Here is a 22,861-nt window from a genome sequence, read left to right on the forward strand (position 1 = left end):
AGTCCAGTAAATGACCGTGTATCCATCCTTTTATCTCCATTTATTATGTATGATAAGTTTTCAGACTGACAGCGTCTCCGCCACCTTTCTGCTTTGTCAGGGCGCTAGAGAGAGGGGGCACCATGCAAACCTCTGGTAGCATTCTCTCTTTGTCTCTCTCTCACTCTCTCTTTCTCTCTCTCTCTCTCTCTCTCTATTTGTTGGCTGTGCGTGCAGTGAATTGAAGTGGGAGAACGAGAGAAACATTAACAGCAGGAGACGGCGGGAGGATGAAGAGAGAGAGAGAGAGCGAGGGAGGCAGTAAGAGCTCCGGCAGAGATGTGAGTATTTATAGGTGGAGAGATGAGGAGATAGAACAACAGGAAAGGGCGGAGGAGAGAGAGAGAGAGAGAGAGAGAGAGAGAGGACAATCCAGACACAATAAGGAGAAAAGGAAGACAAAGAGAGGAGAGTGAGAGACCATGCTGAGGAGGAAGAGGAGCGTGTCGTTTGGAGGCTTCGGATGGTAAGAGTGTGTGAATGAACGTGTGCTTCATCCTCTGATAAATGTCTGAATGAGCTCATCACTGTCTCACTGGGGTCTTTGAGTTCATTTCCAGTCTGAGCGGTGCTGAAGTGACATCACGGTGATGTCACGGTTGCATCAGCACCCCCGAAAAAATCAAAATCTTTTGTTTTCAGCTCTGCTGTGGCTCAGGATGAGAGGATGTGCTAATAAACTTAGCTGGAGTTAAAAGTGGCATTTTTCTGAATGGGGTTTGGTTGAAAACGTTCCAGGTTCCATTGTAGTTGATGTGTCGTGTTCCCACTGAGTGAATTCTGTGTCAGTGTGAGATCCGTTTCCTCTCAAGTGCCTGTGTCTCTGTTTCCACTTGACTGATGGAGAACAAAACCCTTTTGCTGCTGCAGTTAATAAACGACTTTCTCTGGTTTTATAACACAAAAGGTTGACTGCAGGCGTCTGTTCACGCAAACATTGTTCTGTTTAAAAGGAATGCCAGTGGCACCTTTCAGCACCAGGGCTTTGCACAAGACAGATGACAAAGTTATTAAAGAAACACAAAGGCAATATAAATGGAAACCAAAAAGATTTTATGAAGCTAAAATAAAGCATAAATGAAAACAAAAATATAAAATAGTGCCGTTACACTGCTGTGCAAGATATGAAGAAACTGTTTCAAGGCAGGATTAATCATTTAACCCATGAGTAAATTACACATGGAGCCACTTTAACACATGGTTTTGGTTTATTGCAACAGAAAAGTTTTGCTTTTTCTGAAAAAAATCTTCACTTGTAGTCAGGTTTACTGTTTGTCTAGTTAAAGGAATACTTTCTACTTGTTTCTCTGTGAAATACATTTTGTGGCTTTATGGTTGTAACTGGAGATGATCAGATGAACTGGTCTGTGCCTGTGTGAGCTAAAGCAAACGGTGACGTTTACCTGATACATTTAGTGGACACCTGTAACTGAGGGGTGACGAGACAACGGCCTCAGGGTGTCTCACTCCAAAAATGATTTTAAATCGAGAACACAATTATGTCTTTTGTTCTGACAAATAATGGATGAAGATCAGAAGTGGTTAAGTTATGAGTGAATGTGATTTAATTTTCTCTTATTTCCTGCCATTGCTCCTTCTCTCCTATCATTATTCCCTTTTATAGCTCCACCCTTCTTTCCTTCCATTTTTCATTCTGTCCTGTTTCTACCTATTTCTTGTTTCTGTCATTGTATTCCTTACACACCCTTCCTCCCTTATACAGTTGTATTCCCTTCCATACCTCCTTCTTTCCTTCTGTGTCCATATTTTTGTTATATTTTTACTTTCCATACGTTATCTCCATCTGTACATCCTTATTTCCTACTGTGATGCCTTCTCTTTTTCTGTCCTATTCTCTATATACCTTCTTCGTTCTTTCCACATCCATCCATCCTTATGTCCTTCCATATATTCTTAGTTCTTTTGTCCTTTCTTCGTTGCTCCTGTTTCCTTCCACACCCCGATCTTTCCTTCTGTACCTCCTTGTTCAGCATCTCCTCCTCTCCCTTCATTATTCCTTTATATTTGCCTTCGGCCATTCTTTTCTCTTCTCATCGCTCATCATGCTGTAACCCTCAGAGTCTATACCTCCATCCTCCCAGTGTTTAGACTGAGCCGACTCATAGAGTTGCAGTATTTAATAATGCAGGAGCAGCTTTGGGCAGCTGCAGGAACAGTTTATATTAAATCCTCCACTTACAATGTTCCCTCTGCCTTTCGGTTTAATTCCACAACCTCTTGTGAAATTAAACCGTGTCAGAGAATACTAACTCTTACTATATTCTTTAAAGTTCTCCAGAGAGATTGTTTTTGTAAACTGAACATTAGTAGAGACATTCAGCTAAAAGACAGGAAGTGATGTGTTCTTGTGCAATTCAAGGCACCAGTGGCACAAAATATAAATATATATCAAATACTGCAGTATTCATTCTGAACAACAGCATGATTTTCACTGGTTCAGTCCTGCAGCATTTATCATCCTGCTGATGTTATTGTGGTTAATGTTAATTTAGTAAATCTACTTGTGTAAATATATGATTATATGATGAGGTGTGTGTTGACTCTTCAACCTCAGTAAAAGATTTGGGGTTTTTTTGGCTTTGCCCCCCTCCCCCCCAACACACACACACACACACACACACACACATGCTTTGTTTTCATTCCTTGTGGGGACATTATATTGACTTACATTCATTTCCTGTAGACTTATCCTAACCCTAACCATAACCACTACTTACCTGACCCTAACCTTAAACTATGTTGCCACCCTACAATTCAGTGTGAGTGTGTTATCAGGTTTCGGTCCCCATAATGTAAGAAATACAAAGGCACACACACACACATAATTACTACTCACTAGTGGCCGTCTCATCACGGTGTCGTTTTCCATTATTGAAGCATAATTGTGGGCGTGATCACAACAGATAATGACCATTTAATGAGACGATACCACTGAAATAAACTGAATATTTTTGGACGGTCGGTCACACAACCAGACTATTTTCTGACACTTAGCTGAATCTATTCAATATGAACATGATGCAAACCGCTGTAGTCGCAGCACCAGAGATGAACCAGTTTGTCTGAACATTTATTTCATATGTTTTTGTGATTTATTGTCTTGATGTAAATGTGTGATTTACTGTTGCTGCAGCACTTTAATAAATGGTGCTTTTATTGCTGAGAACCTCGGAGCTCACACCTCTCTCTAAGGTTAATAGAGTGCAGTAAATCTCCAGCCGCAGCAACGTCTCCATATTCCTGTGGTGTTGACAGCGTGTCTCTCTCTCTGTCTCTGCAGGATCGATAAGTCCACGGTCAGCGCGCTGAGAGCTCGGTGAGTAACGGCGCCGTCATGTGAGTGAGTCATATGAAAGACCCGTTTAAGCTTCACTGGGACAAAGGAAAGAGATGGATAACAATATATAAGACGAGAGGCGAGAGAGACACTGATCCCTGAGCAGTTGTCTTCAAATTAAAAGCATCAGTAGTGGAAGACTGTGAAAACTCAGATTCAACAACCCGAGAGCTAGCTTAGAACATCGGTTTATTTCCTACATTTCTCTTATTTAAACAAGTGATTTTCTGAGATGGTAAATAAGAGAAGACTCCTCCTTAACATTGTTTCCCTGTAGCAGCAGTGAATCTGTGCAAAGGCTGAGCTGGTTGTTGTGCATTTAGGTTAATAAGGTTTTGAATGTAATGGTTAGTTGTTGCCTTTCTGAAATGAAAATGTTTTATTACAGGACTATTTTTAAACACCAGCAGGCAGTTGTCCTCAGGCTCTGCTCAGACACCAGTTGTCGAGAGGTTGTGTGTTTTGTTGAGATGTTTCCTTGTGTTCAGTTCAGATTTCTACACATCATCCACCTCTGCACACTAAAGTAGTGGAACGAGGTTATACAGGTTTAGACTGAATGCAAGGAAATGTCTTTGTTTTGACCGTGGACCCTCTTTTTTGCCTTTGGCCAATGATCCCCGCCACTGAATCACTGGGGCACTGAAGGAAACCTGGGAGGATTATCAGGCAGGTCCTGCAGCCTCTTCTCCTCTGGTCTCTCACTGGGTTTGTGGAGGATTATTAGCAATGGACCTTGAACTATCTAAACCCTTGTTAACATGCAGGATACACCAAGAAACACAATCTGTTTGCTAGAAGTGGTGTGAAACAGAAAATGGAGCATAAAACGAGATCCTTGATGCAGTTTGTAGACATTTCATATTTTTCTTCTTGTCAACTTTTTAAGAACGTCTCGGGCCGGGCAGACGCTGTGCGGATTCATCTTGATTTTAGGCCCGAGTTGATCACCCCTGGCTACTTTTAGAATTGGACCAAACTTTGGACAGATTCTTTGAGGTGCAGTGTGAGCAGGGCCCCACCGCAGGTTAATCACCTGAACGACCAATGACCCAGCTCCTGGATGACTGGAGGGATCTGTGGCAGGTCAGAAACTTTGGAGGACTATCTGCAGTGTCAGCAAGTCCATGGTCTGATTTCCCACAATTCTGTGTGAGGTCACATCAGCACACTTGCATTAGGACAAAAGCAACCATATAACAACATGGCACATACAAGATGTCACGATCTGTGGACAGAATACTCAGTTTCTCAGTGTTTTGCAGTGTAATGCAGTCAACATGGCACTGCATTACATCCTGCAACATCTCGACTCCCCAGGAACTCATTCACGGGCCCTCTTAATGGACTTCAGCTCGTTGTTCAACACCATCATCTTAGACATCCTCCGTTCCAAACTGACCCAGCTCACCGTGCCTACCCCCACTTGTCAGTGGATCACCAGCTTTCTGACAGGCAACTTTCTGACAGAGAGAGAGGCTGGGGAAAACCACATCCAGCACCTGGACAATTAGCACAGGCGCCCCCCAGGGATGTGTGCTCTCCCTTCTGCTGTTTTCACTCTACACTAACGACTGCACCTCAGAGGAGCCCTCTGGTAAAATCCTGAAGTTCCCAGATGAGACAACGGTCATCTGATGAACACTTAACCCATGTTTATATACATATAACAAGATAAAGCAAACATTACAGTAATCATTTTACTTATTTTAATCTTTTATATATATACATATTATCTGGTTTGCTTTTGATCTCTTTTTATTCTGTTTATTTGTGCGCATTGGTAGCCATTGACATGGAATCAAATTCTATGAGTTTTAATAATACTTGGCAATAAAGTTTGATTGATTGATTACCATGGCCACTAGAGGTTACCTTCTTAGAAAGTTTCCACACTAGAAGGTGCAGGAGGTGCCTCCTCATTCATATTTATGGTTGTGATAATGACTGATAATAGCCAACGTGACAACATTTGATTCAGCTGAATCTGGCCCATTGTGAATCTACATTTAAATCTTCCACATAAACACAAACTATGAAACAGTTGGCAGCAGTATCGTTCTCTCCTGTCGCTGCTCTGGCTGTCCTCTCTCTCTGTCCTCTCTCTCTGTCTCTTTTCTTTATCCGCTCAGTGTTCCTGGTTTCCTCCATCTGCCTCTCTCCCTCTCTTTCTGAGAGATCAAGGCGCTCTAATCCTGATGGTCCCTGACATGATGAGAGAGAGAGGCAGAGAGAGGCGTGCTGGTGTTTTAGATTTGAGCGAGATGCTCAGTAACCGACGGCAAAGCAACAATGCCACACAGCCACTGGTGAGTCTGGCTTTTCCACCATCCTCTGTCTATGTCTGTGTTTCTGAAATGGGACTGAAATTATTTTCTTGCATTTATGTGGCATTTAAATCCAACCAATGAAATATGTAACCGTTAAAATCAGGCTGCATGTTTGTATTTTTGATCGCAAATATCTAATGCTACTATGTGTTGTGTATTCAGACTCAGTCAGTTGTCAGTTTATTCAGAACACCTAGCACAATCTAAGTCAGTCTGTGTTCCTGCTGTCTTCACAGAGGTGCTGGTTCACCTGTGTGGTCACTGTGGAGGCTGCAGGTTGTGCTGCTGTTCAGCTGGACTGGGTTCTAGTGAGAGCTGGTTCTGGTGTTATGTCCACCCCATTTAAAACAGGGAGGCCAGGCTAAACCGTCTGAACACAAACCGAGCATCATCACCTTCATGAAGGAGGATTTACTGCAGCACTGTTGGATTAGATATTTGTCTGCAGATAGTTTTACCCAACAACATAAAGAGAGACAGCAGCAACCTGACGCTGGTAGGAAATAAATCATCTGCACAGCCTCATGCTGACATGTTTAACGAAGGCTGAAGGAAAGTAAATCACACCAGTCCAGAATGTTAACACACACAGTAAGGCGCTATATGGATGGATGGATGGATGGACAGACAGACAGATACTGTAGACAGATACTGTAGTTCATAAGTCCAGTTAGAATCCTCCAAGAAAAGGACAGATTTCAAACACTATTATTTCTGCAACTTCACACATTAGTCAGATCACATTTCCCCAGAAAATATTAAGCTTGGTGTGTGTGTGTGTGTGTGTGTGTGTGTGTGTGTGTGTGTGTGTGTGTGTGTGTGTGTTCGCGCACAGCTAAAGGGCAGACACTCCGTCTGCCGACAAACAGCAGTGTCTCTCCTCACCCCGCTGCTGCTGCTGCTGTTTATGATGTTGTTGTCACTGCATTTGGTTTTTATGCTGTTGTTGACAAATGCGTGTCACTTGCCATCTGATGAGTGTAATGAGCCTCTGGAAAAAGGCCGTGTAGCTGCAGAGAACGTCCCTGTAGGTGGGGGAAAAACGTGTTTCTAAAAAGTCAGTAAGCACACAGATTCATGAATGTTAATGCAGTGTGAGCCTGCAGCTGTCAGCGTGTGCGATGGCAAAACCTGAGAGCTGCCGCCCCAGCAGTCTACAGTCTCACCAGCGTCCTGTGGTGTTCATCACAGCCACAGCAATAAGGCATAGACCAGCAAACATACCGGTGACCAGTCTCAGCAGTAGTGGAGCAAGGGGTGCAACATTTGTCCTATGGGTGGCTCCAGAGGAAAGGTCAAGGGGTTGTTCAAACCTGACCAGGAAATGGAAAGAGCTGTGAGATGCACAGAAGATTGTCACATGGGCAGTATGTGCACACCTTCAGTTCATTTGCCAGTCTTAGTATTTCTACAGAGAAGTTGGTGCATGTTGAATGGAAGTCATGGAGCCCAGGATTTTCTGGAGGCAGCACCTACAACAGTAAAGTCGAACTTTGTCTTTGACCTTAATAAACAACGAGAAACCCTCGATGCTGGAGCACATCCTTGTTTTGTTGCTGGAGTGCGACACCACGTTCACTGGTGCTGCTGGTCTCTGGATGGGGTTGTGCACAGGAACACAGAGAAAATCACCGAGTACATCATTTAAGTCTGAGTCTGAATCGAAACCAGTCTGACAGTTCCACCCAGGTCGTGTCTTCTTCTTCATGGACACCTGAGGAAACCATGGCAACAGAGGAGGTGGTTGGGGGGGGGTGCCTGAGGGCGAAAGAGGTGGATGTTCTTCTGGCTGGGTGGTGCAGCCAGTTACAGCGTGAGAAGTCACTCACAGCTGAATGTGTGGAGGCTCCTGACAGACTGGACCATTAGAGCCAGACTCACCCTGTGGCAGATGTAATGATGATGTGCGTCACACATCACACAGTCACATGGACACACGGACACACAGTGACACGGGGCGAGAGGGGAGGTTTATTACGTCGTGTGACAGAGGTGATACAGGGAGGGCGGCGACTGCAGTTGATTCACATGGTGATGCACACAACCTTTGTCCTTCTTCTCAGCAAACAGGAGCTCCTGACCACCTCCAATGTCCCTGTGGCAGACTGCCCGCCCTCTCCACCCCACACCGCACCCCCCACCACGAAGGTAACACACACATACATGCACATGAACAGTACTAATACAAGAGTGTGTGCACAAAAGCCAAAACTCTGATGATTCTCAGGTCAATTCTGCATGTTTTCTCTGATTTTTTTGTGTTTATGGAGGTTTCTTTGCAGCAGACATCAGAGATCATGACCTCCTCAGGAAGCATAAGTCACACTGAATCTAAAGCTGTGTGCACCATGTCTGTGTGTTCACATTACACTGAACTGCAACTGGGTTTTGACACAAACAGCAGCATTTGGGTGTTCAGGGATTTAAACGGGCTACTTTAATGTCGTCCGTGAGCTGTGTTGCTGCTGCTGGTATCGATCATAGTAAAGCCCAACATTAACACCTCTCTCTGTCTCCAGTCAGCTCATTTCTTTGACCTGATGGACAAGATGGAGGTAAGGAGTTAATTTTTTAAACAAAACTTTATTGATATTTAACAAATATACACATTAAGGCACAAAGTTGAGTGTATAGTCAAGCTATCAGGAAAGATGCCAGAGTTAAACACATTATTGAGACAATACAAAAAAAAATAGGAGTGGAGAAGAGCCAGTAAATCAAACCAGTCACAGCATTTGATGAGTGATCTGTCGAGATGGCAGCGAGGCTCTCAGCAGTACTTTACAAGGGTTAAAGAGAGCAAGAGGCTGTGGACCTCACACAGGCACTAAAGTAATGACTGGTTTAGACAGCTGTCGATTGTGAACATGAAATGTGACCATCAAAATACGCACATTGAGGATAAAATTAAAGAGTTTCTTACTGTGACTGAAAAATGAATAAACAGAAAATATGGTTTGCAACTTTTGTCCAGAAGGCTTTTACCACATGACAGTTAAGACATTTGTTATGTTGATTACAAAAGGTACAAAAACCAGCCATGTCTACACGTCTCCCTGTAAGGGAACTAACAGGACAAATAGAGTGGAGGTGCGAGGTTCATCTGAGCTGATTCTTCAGCTGTCTGCTGTTCATCCCGGCACAGCTGCAGAAGGAGCCGCTGTGTGGCTGATTGAATAAGGCATCAAACAGGAGCTTATTGTTCCTGTGTGAACATGTTTTCTGCTAAATTAGATGCCTCCATCATCTCCTCCGACAAACAGCAGCAGCTGAACTCATCCAATATTCATGTAGCTTCAAGCAGAGTCAGATGGAGTTCAGGCTGAAACAGCAGTGTTTCTCCCCCTCCTGACGGTCTGTGGTGGACGGAGGCTTTCAAGCCCAGCTGACGCCTGTGGCCTCTTTTAAAACCTCCAGACAAAGGTTAAACCTTTTTTCAGCACTACCTAAATCATTGTCATCCAACATTTTTTGTGCAGTAACAATTTATCTGATCGTTACTTTCTTTAATAATTGTTTAAATATTCAGGGAGTCAAAAGTCAGAAAATAGTAAGGAAATACTCACTGTCACCAAGAAAAGATAGAATATTCACATTTCAGTGGCTGTTTGTTGTTCTGGACGTCCAGGGCTCCGGCTCAGTACCTGGTAGGACAGTGGTCACACACACACTGGGGTCTGACCCAGACCCACACACACTGTCCTGCTGCCACACATACTCACTAGATACCAACTGTGGATTCATCCGCTGCAAAAAATAGTCACTGACACATGCACAGAGAGCAGCTGCTTTAGGAAATGCTTGAAAATATATATCCAAGGTGTTTTGACAGATGTGCGTCTTCAGCTCAAGAGACAATTTTAATACTATCTTTTCTGTGTGACGCTGACGCAGCAGGTGCCAGAAGCTGGTGAGATGAAGACAGCCCCTCAGAGACAGAAGGCATGTCCGTCTGTCTGCCTGTCCTCATCCCCTAATTGCTTTTCATTGCTTCATTTCATTCATTTGCTCATGTTCAGGCAGAAACAGGGTTAGGGTGGGTTAGGGTCTTTGTTTTTAGCATTTAAAGCTGCTTTTTCTCACCAGGTTTTAGACAAGAAATCCAAGGTTACATGTTTTAGATGTATGTTACAGTACATATGTGTTTGTGTGACAGCAGCTACATCCATACCGTCATGTTCAGTACAATCACTCGTGCACCTCAGTCACCCATATGTGGGCATATTCTGTGATGTAACTTCTGTCCTTCTCTTTCAGGGCGATTACATCCCCTACCCGAGGATTGAGGAGGTGAGAACCCATGGCATCACACTTGTTTCACAGCAAAACACATTGGCTCAGGAGTTTCATTTCATATGAGAGAGGGAGGTAGTGTTTCAGTGAAGGAGAGGAGGGGGAGGTTCACTGGGTGAGAGACACAGACCAAAATACCATAATAACAGACACAACAGCCGCAGCCAGAGGCGTTATGTTTTCAGGTTGTCCGTCCGTCTGTAGGGCCCATTCTTGTGAACATGATATATTGGGTTTTTCCTCTATAATAATAATAATAGTAAGGTCTTTACTTTGTAAAGTGTCCTGAGATGACTTTTGGTGCTGTACAAATAAAACTGAATTGAATTGAATATGTCAGGAACGCCTTGAGGGAGTTTCTTCAAATTTGGCTCAAGGTTCCACTTTGACTCAGTGGTGAACTGATTAGATTTTGGTGGTCAAAGGTTAAAGGTCAATGACCTCATTTCTGGCCCACACCTGTGAATATGACTGGTTGGCTGAGGCACACAACCACAAAGCTGTAATTCTGGTTCAGATGCGACAGAAAAGGGCTTTGCCTCTCTAGACCAAATTTAGTTTAACAAACAAGTTGCAAACTTTAAATGATGGAGGAATGATGCCCGTGTTACAGATTTTCCAAAAAGTTCCTGCTTTGCTTTTGCGTCTCAGACAAACATAAAAAAAAATTGGGTTTGTTTTCTTCAGCATATTTTCCAAAACAATCTCGCTCATCTAACACTTTATTTACAACAATACAGGGCAATAACCTGACAAATTAGCTGCATGAGACGTTTTTTGATGAGAATTAGTGATGAGCTATATTAAATGTTTTTCATTAGGTCAACATGAGTCCAATGTGTATGAAGGAAGGAGCAGTGACTGTAACATGTACGAGTCCTCACAAGTATAGACACGAATGTGTATGTTGCAGGTGCTGGAGAGGGGGGGTCCGTACCCTCAGGTCATCCTGCCGGAGTTTGGAGGTTACTGGATTGAGGATCCCGAGGCTCCTGCTCCCACCTCCCTAGAGCGCAGAGGGGAGGAGGAGGGGGGAGGAGCATTGGGAGGAAGAGAGGAGGAAGACAACCCCCCAGGGGATTATGGGTACCACCTGGAGATGATCAACGAGGCTGCACGGGCATACAGGAAGTACTTCTTGGGCAGGGTGAGGAGTGTGGTGTGGTGTCAGGGTGGAAGTAAACCTCCTGCATGTTGGTTAGTTTGACCAGATGTAAACCGGGCGGAAGCCCCCAGGGCTGGAGGCTCGCTCCAGCGTAGAGGTGTCTGAAAGCTCGAGGCCACTGACAGCCGCTAGATGCTGGCTCCGACTGACTCCAATTCAGAAAGCACCAGTATATAAATTGTCAAGATGAGGACATGTTAAAAGTCTCTGTGATTCTCTCTCAGGAGCATCTGAACTTCTCCTGTTCAGCTAGTGGTCTGGGAAACCTGCTGCTGTCAGTGAAGCACGAGGAGGAGCGGGATCGGGAGCACCTCCACGTCATCATCAGGTACACACACACATACGTGATCACACGGACACAGGTCTCAGCACAGGAGCTGATCCCTGACCTGCTGGTATGTCACACCTGCACTATAAAAATAGAAAGGTTGAAGAAAGGCAACAAGCTTCAGTAAAGTTTGTCCAACTTTCATTTCTGTTAAATTCCTCAGAGTTAAAGTGACTCAGATCTGGGAGTTCATTCAAAAGTCTTGTTTCACAAATCAGTTGAGATTTTTTCTATTTTTTCACATCAGTAATCATGACAGGTGCTGTCCGTGGTGACCAGACAGCTTTAACAGTTCCCACTGGGTCTTATTCTACGCTGGACCCTGTATGACGATCAGTCTGAGAGTGAGCAGGGTCCATTCCTGAGTGCTGAGCCGTAACATCTGGGCTGCCTGTTTGCACGTATACTGTTCAGACACTGAACCCGTACATTTCTAGGTTTGGTTAGCTGTGTCTGGAGCCAGGCTGTTGTCCGTCCGGCCCATTCTCATGCGCACCAGGTGCTGTAGCGACACACAACCACCAAGGGAAACAAAGAGATGATAGGAACACACTATTGTCTTCACTTGTGTTTCCATCTGACCTCATCACTGACTGTTAGGATTCATGCTGTTTGTTTCACCTGCAGCCCCTCTAATTCATCCTTACCTGTATACCGAATCGTCACAGCTACCCCCTTCTTCTCCCATGTACAAGTACTTCCTGGTGGCACCTGTCAGGAGTCTGACCTGCTGTGTCTCTTGTGCCCTTCAGGTCTCGGATGAAGAGTGTGTACCACAGGCTATCGCTGACGGAGCTGCCTGACATCCCCAGTGTACCAGAGCTGGCCAAGGTACACACAAACACACAACTAACTGTCACAACTTGGCACAAGAAATCACATTTAAATATGAAAGAAACCCCACATCAAGAAACATAATCGTGTCCAGTCTGCGGGCTCCACCTCCTCCAGGTCTGTACTTCAGGACAGGCCTAGGCCCCAGCTCTGTGCTTTCACCTTGAGAGATGTTTACCTCGACTTAGACTGAAAATCTAAATCCGAGTCTTAGTTTTATAATCAGTGGTTACCCTGTGAGGACCGGATTTGGCTGCCTGAACAAATACATGTAGTGTAAACACATAAACACATATGAGGTTTGTACATTTTAGATCAGTGAGGACCCTCAGACAGGACATGAGGGTTTGTTATGGTTAGTCCCCCTCACCAGGAGGGTGAGGGAGAACTATGGTAGGACTCAAGACTGCTGACCCAGGTGCTAGTAAAAAAAAAAAAAAAAAGGGGGTTTATTGGAGAAAAGCAAACAAAGTACTAAGTATATGTATAGTCCATTGACCAGAGTAGGGCAGTGATGACTGCGGAGACCAGGACTGGCAGGGGACGACGCAAGAAACCAGGAGAGTAGGAGGAACAGGACGGACAGGTGAATAGACAAACTGAACTAGGAGGATAGGCGAACGAAAACGGAAATCCACAGCACAGGAACTGTCAGCGCGGATAACAAAAAGTAACGTCTGGCTACCCTCATGGACAAAAAACAAACACAGCGGTTTACAGCACAGGAACTGTCAGCGTGGAAAACAAAATACGTCTTATACACACCACGGACAAAAAGGGGCTGTTACGGGGTATGCACGTTTACAGTAGTTAATGCTCCGGTGACGGCAGAGCGTTTGCCAGAGGTATAAATAAGGTAGGAGTTAATCAGCGGGATGCACCCCAGCTGTGTGCACCAACAAACGATTCGCTAATTACCGAATGCAACACAGCTGAGGTGCCGATCCCGCAGGTCGAGAGAACAGAGGAGAGAAAAAAGAAAAAGAGAGGCAGGTCACGCCGAGCGGACCTGACAGGGTTGTAGTGTTACTCACTGAACGTGTTGACAGTGCAAGAAAAACACAATAATAATAAACTTAGTATATAAAGAACCTTTGAAAACAAGGTTCCAGAGTGTTTTTACAAACGAGATCTGCACCTAAGAGAATACATGTATATTGAGATGAAACAGGGAAATAAATTGGCTTAATGTAAAAAAAGGGGTTTTTAAAGAAGACAAGAGCTGATTCTGCAAAGAAGAGCGACTGCTGCAAAAAGGCAGAAATGGAGTTTTCTTGAAACTAGGAGTTAGTTTGTGTTGCTGGTTTGTTTTGTCACGAGTGCAAACTCTTTATCATTGTGTGTGTGTGTGTGTGTGTGTGTGTGTGTGTGTGTGTGTGTGTGTGTGTCTTATTGCATGTGTTATGTTGAAAGATGGAGTTACTGTCCTCTACCCAAAGGTGAGCCCAAAGAACCTTGCATCACGTTCATATTCCTCTCAAATGTCAGAAGAGCCCATGTTGGACTGACTTTGTCAACCTTGTGTGTTTGTCTGCCATCAGGCATCTCAGCTGATAGTTGCCTATGACGAGCACGAGGTCAACAACACCTTCAAGTTTGGAGTCATTTACCAGAGATTTGGACAGGTACTGGCTGCCTGGGCCCACCTCTAATGTCTTTGACCAACAGGTTGTGTTAATGTACAGGTTGTGTCAGTGGAACAGCAGAGCCGTCGTTTTATTTACTACAGCTGTGTTTTTCCTGCTATGATACTATAGCTGCTACAAAAACTATCGGCTGTGAAGACTGTGTGCTTCAGCTACTGAACACTGGCCAAGGGTGACTTGATGCTCATATTCTTAAAATAATTACAAATTCCTTAGATAAAAACTAGGATATCATGTCCAAGGCTGTTTCCTCTGTAGACTGTGTGACAAATGTGAGGATTGTCGTTGACGTGGCTGATTGTTGTAGCTAAGAATGGAAGGTGCTGTGAGTGTGATGGGTCACCTCCCTCCCTCCAGGTATCTGAGGAGGAGCTGTTCAGGAACAACGAGGAGACGCCAGCCTTCACAGAGTTCCTGCAGCTGCTGGGGGACACGGTGGAGCTGCAGGACTTCAAAGGGTCAGAGAAACCAGAGGAACCAGGTTTTAGCCATCATCCACCTCAGCACAGCCACATTGTGTCAGTCAACACAAACCGACTCCAACAATGTTTCTCTTTTAGAAGGGCAACGACTATTTGACTCATCAGTTGACAGAAAATAGAGCAACAACACTCCAGATAACAGAAAAGACCTGATTTTGATGCAAACAGCAACAAGTCACTGGTATCGGTGTTTCCTGTTCTTCTGTGATGGGAATCAGAACAAAGATAATAATCATTAGTCGCAGTCCTAGGTTCTGCTGTTATAATCATGTCAGCTGGCATCCAGACCTTGATTTTGTCTTGCTGAAAGACAAAAGGTAGGTGAACGATAACCGGTCCCTCCTCTGTGCAGGTTTCGGGGGGGTCTGGATGTGTCCCACGGTCAGACGGGGTCCCAGTCCATCTACACCATCCACAGACAGCAGGAGATCATGTTCCATGTCTCCACCAAACTGCCCTTCACACAGGGAGACACACAGCAGGTAAACAGTGCCGAAAACAGCACAATACAACATCACACAACACCAAGCACCATCACACAACACAAGAATGTCAAAGCATGACAGAGTATAACACATTACTCATGATGAAAAACAGCATGATGCAACAAACACATGAGACAGCATGATTCAGTGTGACACAACATAACAGCATGAAAAGCTCACGCAGCACGTGACGGGCCGATGTGACTTGGCACACTGTAACACATGATGCCTCCGTCTTCTTCAGCTTCAGAGGAAACGTCACATAGGAAACGACATCGTGGGGGTGGTGTTTCAAGAGGAGGCCACGCCGTTTGTCCCAGACATGATTGCCTCCAACTTCCTGCATGCCTTCATCCTGGTGCAGGTGGAGGAGCCCTGCTCTGACAACACCACCTACAAGGTACAGCTGAGAGCAAACATCTTACTGGTTGTTGTACGTTTTCTTTACTTTAACATACTTAATGTTGTTCTGTGACTTTGTTTTACCTTTTGTCTGTGCTTCTTCACTGAAACATGATGACACATAATGAACCAGTTGATGCATCACAAACATGGTGAGAAATTTGCAACGGTTTTGTATTTGCCAGTGACAGTGGGAACTATTGTGATTGACAGGTATCTGTCACAGCACGAGAAGACGTGCCCCCATTTGGCCCGCCCCTCCCAAAGCCATCCGTCTTCAAGAAGGTAAGACAGAACCTTGTTGATGTTTTTGAGGTTATTTGGTAAAATGTGACATGAAATGGTGCAGAAGGACTTTTCCATTAAACTTGATTTATGAAAGGAAGGGTTGGCGATCCTGGAAAAACCAGCAGGAGGAATCTCGATTTTGAGCTTGTGGCCAGTAACTGGTCTTAGAAGTCGGGCTTTTCTGGCAGAGAGAAGTGAAGAGGGAGGCCGGCTAACTCTTGTTCAAAACACAGGCTTTATTCCGTCTTGGTAACAGAAACGCTGCATGTGGCCTTTGATGTGGTTAACTGCATTACAATCCCATCTGTACGCTTAGAGCTGACTGCTGGTGGTACTGTCCCCACCTGTGGCTGCAAGTAAGAGGAGTCTGCTCCATGTGGTGGTCTTCTCACCCTCATACTGCAGGTATCAACTTCTGGCAACAACAACATTACTCATAAGGCCATATGTCTCAAAAGGAAGGCCTGGCCTGTAACAACAGTCTCTGTTTGTGAATGAAAGCTGCTGTGGGAACTTTCTCTGCCATAGCTCGCTAGCTTTAGCTATAAAAACTGAGTGGCAACACGTCTGCTTGCAATTGCAAAGCCTTCTGAGAGAGGCCATGCATGAACAGAGTGAATGCCGGTAGGAAGTGGGTTGTCAGACAGGTAGACCGTCCAATGGTTTTTCCCTGCTGCTGCCACAGGTGGCAGATTTGTTTCTTTATGTTGTTACTGTATGTAATACCTTCATTTCCATCAGGATGAAGAGAGAATTTCAAGATACAGTATGTAACAAAAATATTTCTGAAAGAATCGTCAACCCTGCCTTTAAGTGCCATGATTTTAAATTAGCTGCTTTTTTTTTCAGGGTCCAGAGTTCAGAGAGTTTCTGCTCACTAAACTTATCAACGCAGAGTTGGCCTGCTACAAGAGCGACCGCTTCGCCCGACTAGAGGTAAACACACCTGGAGGAGGAGATACTGACAGTGTTTCAGCACTCAGTTGGCCATCAGGTCGAAACACCTCTGTGTGTTTATATGTCCACTCTGCATAGAAACAGAAGGCTGCTTGTTATTTTTCTTCTTTTCACAGCACTGAGAGTAACACCTCTCATCAGTGCAGTGCAAACTTTGGTCCCTGATTTCGATTTTATCTTAGTCTTTACCTGAAAATGTGTCGTTAGTTTTAGTCACAAAAACAAAAGACATTTTAGTCAAATTGTCCTGCATTTTCAGTATTTATATTTTCTAAGCAATTTGAGGCTCGAGCTTTCTCCATCTTTGTTGTGTACAGGTACCATGTGGTTACAGGTATCTCCAGCTTGTTAGCCCTTTAACCCCATGACCCCTTCATCTTGTGAATATGAAAGGTTCAAGGTGGTTTTAAAATAAAATACTATAATTTTAAGGGATTCTATTTCCTAGTGAATGTAAAGACAAATTGATAAAATGTACTAAAACTCCCGAAGCTACCTCTACCCTTCTCAGCGGTGGTGTTCCACAGGGCTTGATTTCGGGGCCTTTTTTGTTTTCTTTCTAAATGCTGTGCTTGAATCACATCTGTCACAACTGAACCCTACTGTGGGTCAGCTGTTGTGGTGATGATGCCTTGCAGCTCGGGAACAATGTAACAATTCTCAAAATAAACGTGTGTTTGTGAAGGAGCGCACCCGGGCCGCCCTTCTGGACAGCCTCCATGATGAGTTGCAGAGACGCTCCCAGAGCATGCTGGGATTGACATCAGGTCCAGAGGAGGAGGGTCGAGCTGAGAACGGACACGCCCACGGAGGCCTGCTGGAGTCCATCAAGGTGTGCTTCTACCTTCAACTTTACTTGTATTTTTGAAATTAGCTTCCATCTTGATTTCTGTCATCCCATGTTTCTTTCTTCTTCCTCTATCAAACAGTGTTGTGAAATTAAATTTTTTCATCATTAAGTTCATGATCAGGCTGATCTATATTTTTTTGGGTTGACTGCTTTTATTCCATAGAAGGTTGTAAAAGTGGACAGGAAACAGGGACGGCAGACTGATGGTGCTACAACTGTTTTTGTTCTTCTCAGAGGGCAATGCGAGGGCGAAGCGTCTCCATGGAGACCGTGTCACGGAGTGGGACGGGCCTACCCACCAGTCTGAGTGGGGGGGGTCTGGCACACATCAGTGCCGAGGTGAGCAGATAACAAACATGTCTCTTTCATTCAGTGTTTGTGATCATTATCCAGTCATAATAACTGCTATCATAACTGTACAGTCTGGTGTGTTTGATACCAGTGTAATGTGAAATCACCTGTGAAACGGCGTTCCGGACTTTTCCCTCGTCTGCTGAGTGTCGACAGCCAAACAGAAAAGCATAGCCATAGAAGGTAACTCTGTTGCTAAATCAACTGTGTCTCCTCTTTCCATTTCTATTCCTCTTGCTATTTAATAAACACATAAACCAGACACACCTGGATTGTTGCAAGGTGTATTTTTCCTATTTGCTAGGCTAACAGTTTCCATCCAGTGTCAGTTTTTGTGCTAAGTAAGCTAGGCTCAGCACAAAACATTTCTCATGGTTCTTTCACGCTTTGTTCTTTGTATTGTGAATGTGACAGTCTCCTCAGTGAGCAGAGGAGCCTCGACAGCTGCCAGCCGACACTGGAGGTGAGGTCAGAGCTGCCGTCCAATCCCAGCTCTCCAGAGGCGGGCCAATGGGAAAGGTGAGTGTGTAACTGGTCTACACTTTCTTTCTCCCCGGCTACATCAGAATCACATTAAAGGTACCTGTGGAGTTTCTGACCAGTAGTTGTGCTATGGAGCAGTGATGTTACAGCTGTTTGGTTTGTTACAAATTGAACATGGGAAAAATGACCTCACACTGAAAGCTTACATGATACAGTATATTTAGAAGGTAGAGCCATTGAGTTGACCCACTGGTCTTCTTCTGGGCAAGTATACCAGAAACATGTTTGGTTACAGGAGACTTGGTTTCATTAAAAATGTGGATTTTCATATCATTACACTTTATTTGTTATAGATAGTGAGAGTGCTAATACAGTACCAGTGGTCCAAACGTTCGACTGGTGCTGTACATCCACAGAGAAACAGGACTGAGATGGTCCCTAAGATGTTTTTCTAATCTGCAGGATCCACATGAAGAAGGACAGCAGTAAAATTTCCAGATCGACATCCAGCACCTGCAGCTTCAGTGTCCCTACTGATGACGTGCACCTGGTCAGACAGTACAGTTACAAACAACATCCATCCATCCATTATCTATACCGCTTATTCCTGAACAGGGTCGTGGGGGGGCTGGAACCAATCCCAGTAGACACTGGGTGAGAGGCGGGGGCCACCCTGGACAGGTCACCAGTCTGTCACAGGGCTGACATGTAGACAAACAACCACACACACTCCTACAGGCAGTTTAGATCCACCAGTCAACCTAAGCTGCATGTCTTTGGACTGTGGGAGGAAGCCGGCACTAGCCGGATTGAACCCAAGCAGGCACAGGGAGAACATGCAGACTCTACAGAGAAAGGCCCTGGGTCGGCCGTGGCCTGTACCCAGAACCTTCTTTGCTGTGAGGCGACAGCCCTAACATTACAAATAACAGCCTGAGGCTCCGCCCACATCCCAGTTGAAGTTTCCCTCCCAGTGAGTCAGACCTGATGTTTCCACAGAAGTGGGAACAAACCACATCAGATGTTTTCAGATCGGATCTGGGCCACTTCCATGGATCCATGCACGTGGCTCACATTTCAGTTCAATCTGTGCATGTGTGGCAGTGTAGGAGCTCAGTGATGTTCACACCGGGGCCAGGTACATGTCACTGACACGTTCAGATGGGAAGCAGTGATACATAAAGGTCAGAACTGAGCGTTAAGGCCTGAGATGTGGATGGAGTTAGTCTTGTGTAAAGTTGGTGTGAGGGTGGCACCAGAGGAACATTTGTGGAGTCATTCACATCTAATGTGTTTCTCCTATGTAGGGCATTTAAACGGGACTTAGCAGGAGATAATAATAATACTATCAGAGGTTTCTTCTGTTAGAGGGAGTTTTTCCTCCCCACTGTCGCCAAGTGCTGCTCAAGGGAGATCTGTCGGGTTTCTCTCTGTAACACTGTGTGTCTAGACCCGGCTACGTAAAGTTGTGATTTGGTGCTATGAACTGAATTAAAGTAAAACTAACAGTATCAGGAGATATGGATGAAAACAGAGATGATCTCAAACACATAGTAAACATTTTAATACATGTGATGTAATACATGTAAAATCATTGATCTGTCCTCTGTTTGTTTGTTTTTAGCTCACTCAGACTGTAACAGTGGAGGGTCAGAGTTCAAGCCCGCTCACCGTCTGCCGCAGCCCCACAGGTTCAGTAAAGCGTCCACACACAAAAAGCTCTGTACTCGGTGTGACACAGTCTGACGTCTGCGGGTTTCACACACTCAACATCAGAGCTCTTCACAGTCAGCTCCCCTCATGTATTTTCTTTTGCTGATCATTTGTTTTCCTGTGTTCTTTTTCAGAGATGAAAAATAGAAACTCTCCCAGATCCAGCCTGAAGTTTCGTTTAGACAAACTGAGCCACTCTGCTGCAGTAAGTCAGTGTCTGTATGTGTCTCCTCTGGGTGCTGTGCGTTAGACATGTAAAGAAAGTTCAAAATGATGGAGGTTTGGCTCTTTTTCACCTTTTCTGTGAATATTAATGTCACTAAAAGAGAAGTGACTATAAATCTTCTGTCTGTCTGTCTGTCTTCAGCAGGGACCCTAGACTGTGAGACCAGCAGCAGGAGGTATGCACCGCTTGATGTTTGTGCCGTGTGCTAATGCATCTATGGTGTCTTTCCTTTGCATTGAAAAATACTGTGGTTCCAAAGGACAAAGCACATGCAAGCTCCAACATTAGGTCTGTCAGACCTGTTCAGACCATTTAAATGATGGCATACTAGAGAAAAGCTGAAGGAAAAAGGTTCTGTTGTATGTTGTACTTTCAGCTGTAGTGTAGATTTAATCTCTTTATTTCCTTTGCAGTTTTTAGAAGAACAGCAAGGAGGTTCAGACTCCCCATGGACGAGAAGGACTTTAATCTGACGGCACTGGTGGACTGTCTCACACAGACTCTCATCTTTATCTTTCTATAGCTGGGAGGACATAATGCATTTGCAGGCCCCTAACCTAAACTTGATTCTGAACCCAGTTCTTAACCCTCAAACAGCCCTCTGAAGGTGTGAGGACTGGCCTAACTGTCCTCACAGCGACAGTTTTGAGCTACAGTCTATCCACAAAAACCACAGAAAGACATACACACACAGAGGCTGAAAAGGGAAAACACTTCCTGCTTCACTGCTGCAGAAGTTTCAACTGCTTCTTTTCTGCTCGGAGGGACTCAGACTGTCGACTTAGTCATTTTCATTAGAGTCATGTGTCAAACCTGCAGCAAGATTCTCTAGAACCATGAGAAAACAGAAAACACTGTGAAGAGATTTAGATTACGTGAACGTCACATTTATTATTGTTAAGTAGCTCAACCGTGAGCTGCACTGAAAATGGCAGACTATTTTAAAAATCTGCAAAAAGAAGAAGCTGCTTTACTGTGATTGATGCAAACACTGAGCAGAAACTAACAGGTTGCTGACAGAACACTACAGGAAATCAACAGAAGACTGACAGGAACACATCAGGAAACTGACTGGAAACTAGCAGGAAACCAATGTATATTTTGCACTAAAATGTCAGAAAGCTCTGTGGATGTTAAATAAATATACATATATATTAAATATGTACAGATTGAACCAGGACACTAACTGCACTAGGATTGTCTTAATTGCACTGAAAGCACAAACTCTATTCCCCTTGTTGTCGCTTTAATTTAATTTCTGTGATCAGATTGATTTCCACAATAAGAGTTATGAATTATTTTGAAAAGTGATGATGAGAGGAGGGACGCAGTGCAAACACAAAAATGTCTGTTTGTGTTTATAATCAGTGTTCTGCATCATGAAATTGAGATTCTGTGATTCTGGCATGAAAACCTGATGTTATAAAGTTTGCACCAGATTTTTGCACTTTGTTTCAGTCTTTGTGGTGTGCATGGGTCAGCTGTGACATTTTTGTAATCCTTGATAAAAATTTCCTTGTTCATTCAAAAATACCCTGTCAAAGCAAAAAAAAAAAAAAAAAAAGAGTTGAGAAAAATCAAAATGCCAAGGCAGCAAACTTCAATAAAAGCTATCATAATTTCTTAAGTGTTGCCTTTGTTAGTTGAACTTCAAATTTTCAATGAAGTTCTGATTGGTTTTGATTTGATTTATTCTTTCAAGCACGTAAAACAGTTGATATGACAACACACATAATTTTACACATAATCCAATATCAATTTGCTTATACCTAGTACATGCTTGAATGGAGTAGGAAGAAGTCCAGTTTATTTTATCATCAGTAAAACAGAGTGGAATATTTTGTTTTAATCTTATGTTTACATGCACACAATCAACCAGCACCCCATTCTGCATACATGGAAAACCAAGTTATCCACATTAGACTGATTCTGTATCTGTATGTATTCTGTATGTTAATATCAGTTGAAGTAACTTACAGTTGTTTCATTTTATAATAATGAAAATAATCATAACTATGATGTAGGTTAATAATGCTTTCAGTCCCTACTGCCGTATACAGGTGAAATTATCACAAAGTCACTGTGAACAGTTTAACACTATGTTATTGTACTGACGCTGGTACAAAGTTCCCCAACAAGATCATCATGATGCATGATGAACTGTCACAGTCAGAAATTTGTGCCATCTAACCACAAACAGGCTGCTGTTCACCGCTCTGTCGGAATCTAATCAGTTATTTGTTTCAGTCTTTTTTTTTTTCATTAACAATGGATTTGCAGTTGCACCATTACCTGTTTCCATCTTGGCCAGTGGTGTTTGCCTTGATAGTTTTTGTCATGATAGTAAAACTGAATAGGCCTGTTTGGTTGGATAAAACAGTCCTGACACAATCTCAGCAGTGGGATTACTGGTGTGTAAAGGCTTCAACACATTATGAAAATAGATTTTGGGGGCAAAGTTGTAGGTTTATTCTAAACAAACCCAGCCTATATTAACTGTGTGGATGCTGAGGCAGCAGTGCACAAGCTGCATTAATATGTTCAGGCTGGTGCCTTCACATGTACTAAATTAACCAATTTCTTACTGTGGAGGACACAAAATTGACACAAAGAAATCATTTATGAAAGCTT

The 22,861-nt window shown here is 43.9% G+C and overlaps 1 protein-coding gene across 1 annotated transcript; it reads left to right on the forward strand.

Moving 5' to 3' along the window:
- Positions 1–211: 211 nt before the first annotated feature.
- On the forward strand, positions 212–21,799 carry LOC109974226 (rap1 GTPase-activating protein 2-like). The gene is made up of 25 exons (XM_020624322.1): positions 212–505; positions 3,341–3,376; positions 7,791–7,875; positions 8,247–8,282; positions 9,985–10,017; positions 10,934–11,167; positions 11,410–11,513; positions 12,266–12,344; positions 13,635–13,659; positions 13,767–13,786; positions 13,889–13,972; positions 14,351–14,451; positions 14,828–14,957; positions 15,205–15,360; positions 15,576–15,647; positions 16,500–16,586; positions 17,293–17,439; positions 17,692–17,796; positions 17,900–17,991; positions 18,223–18,327; positions 18,754–18,841; positions 19,916–19,982; positions 20,139–20,209; positions 20,372–20,405; positions 20,644–21,799. Exons 1-24 carry the CDS (start codon positions 462–464, stop codon positions 20,381–20,383), a joined length of 2,013 nt encoding a protein of 670 aa, XP_020479978.1. The 5' UTR covers positions 212–461; the 3' UTR covers positions 20,384–20,405; positions 20,644–21,799.
- The last annotated feature ends 1,062 nt before the right edge of the window (positions 21,800–22,861 follow it).

The sequence above is a fragment of the Monopterus albus genome, unplaced genomic scaffold (genome assembly GCF_001952655.1).
Source record: "Monopterus albus unplaced genomic scaffold, M_albus_1.0 scaffold325.1, whole genome shotgun sequence".
Lineage (NCBI taxonomy): Eukaryota > Metazoa > Chordata > Actinopteri > Synbranchiformes > Synbranchidae > Monopterus > Monopterus albus.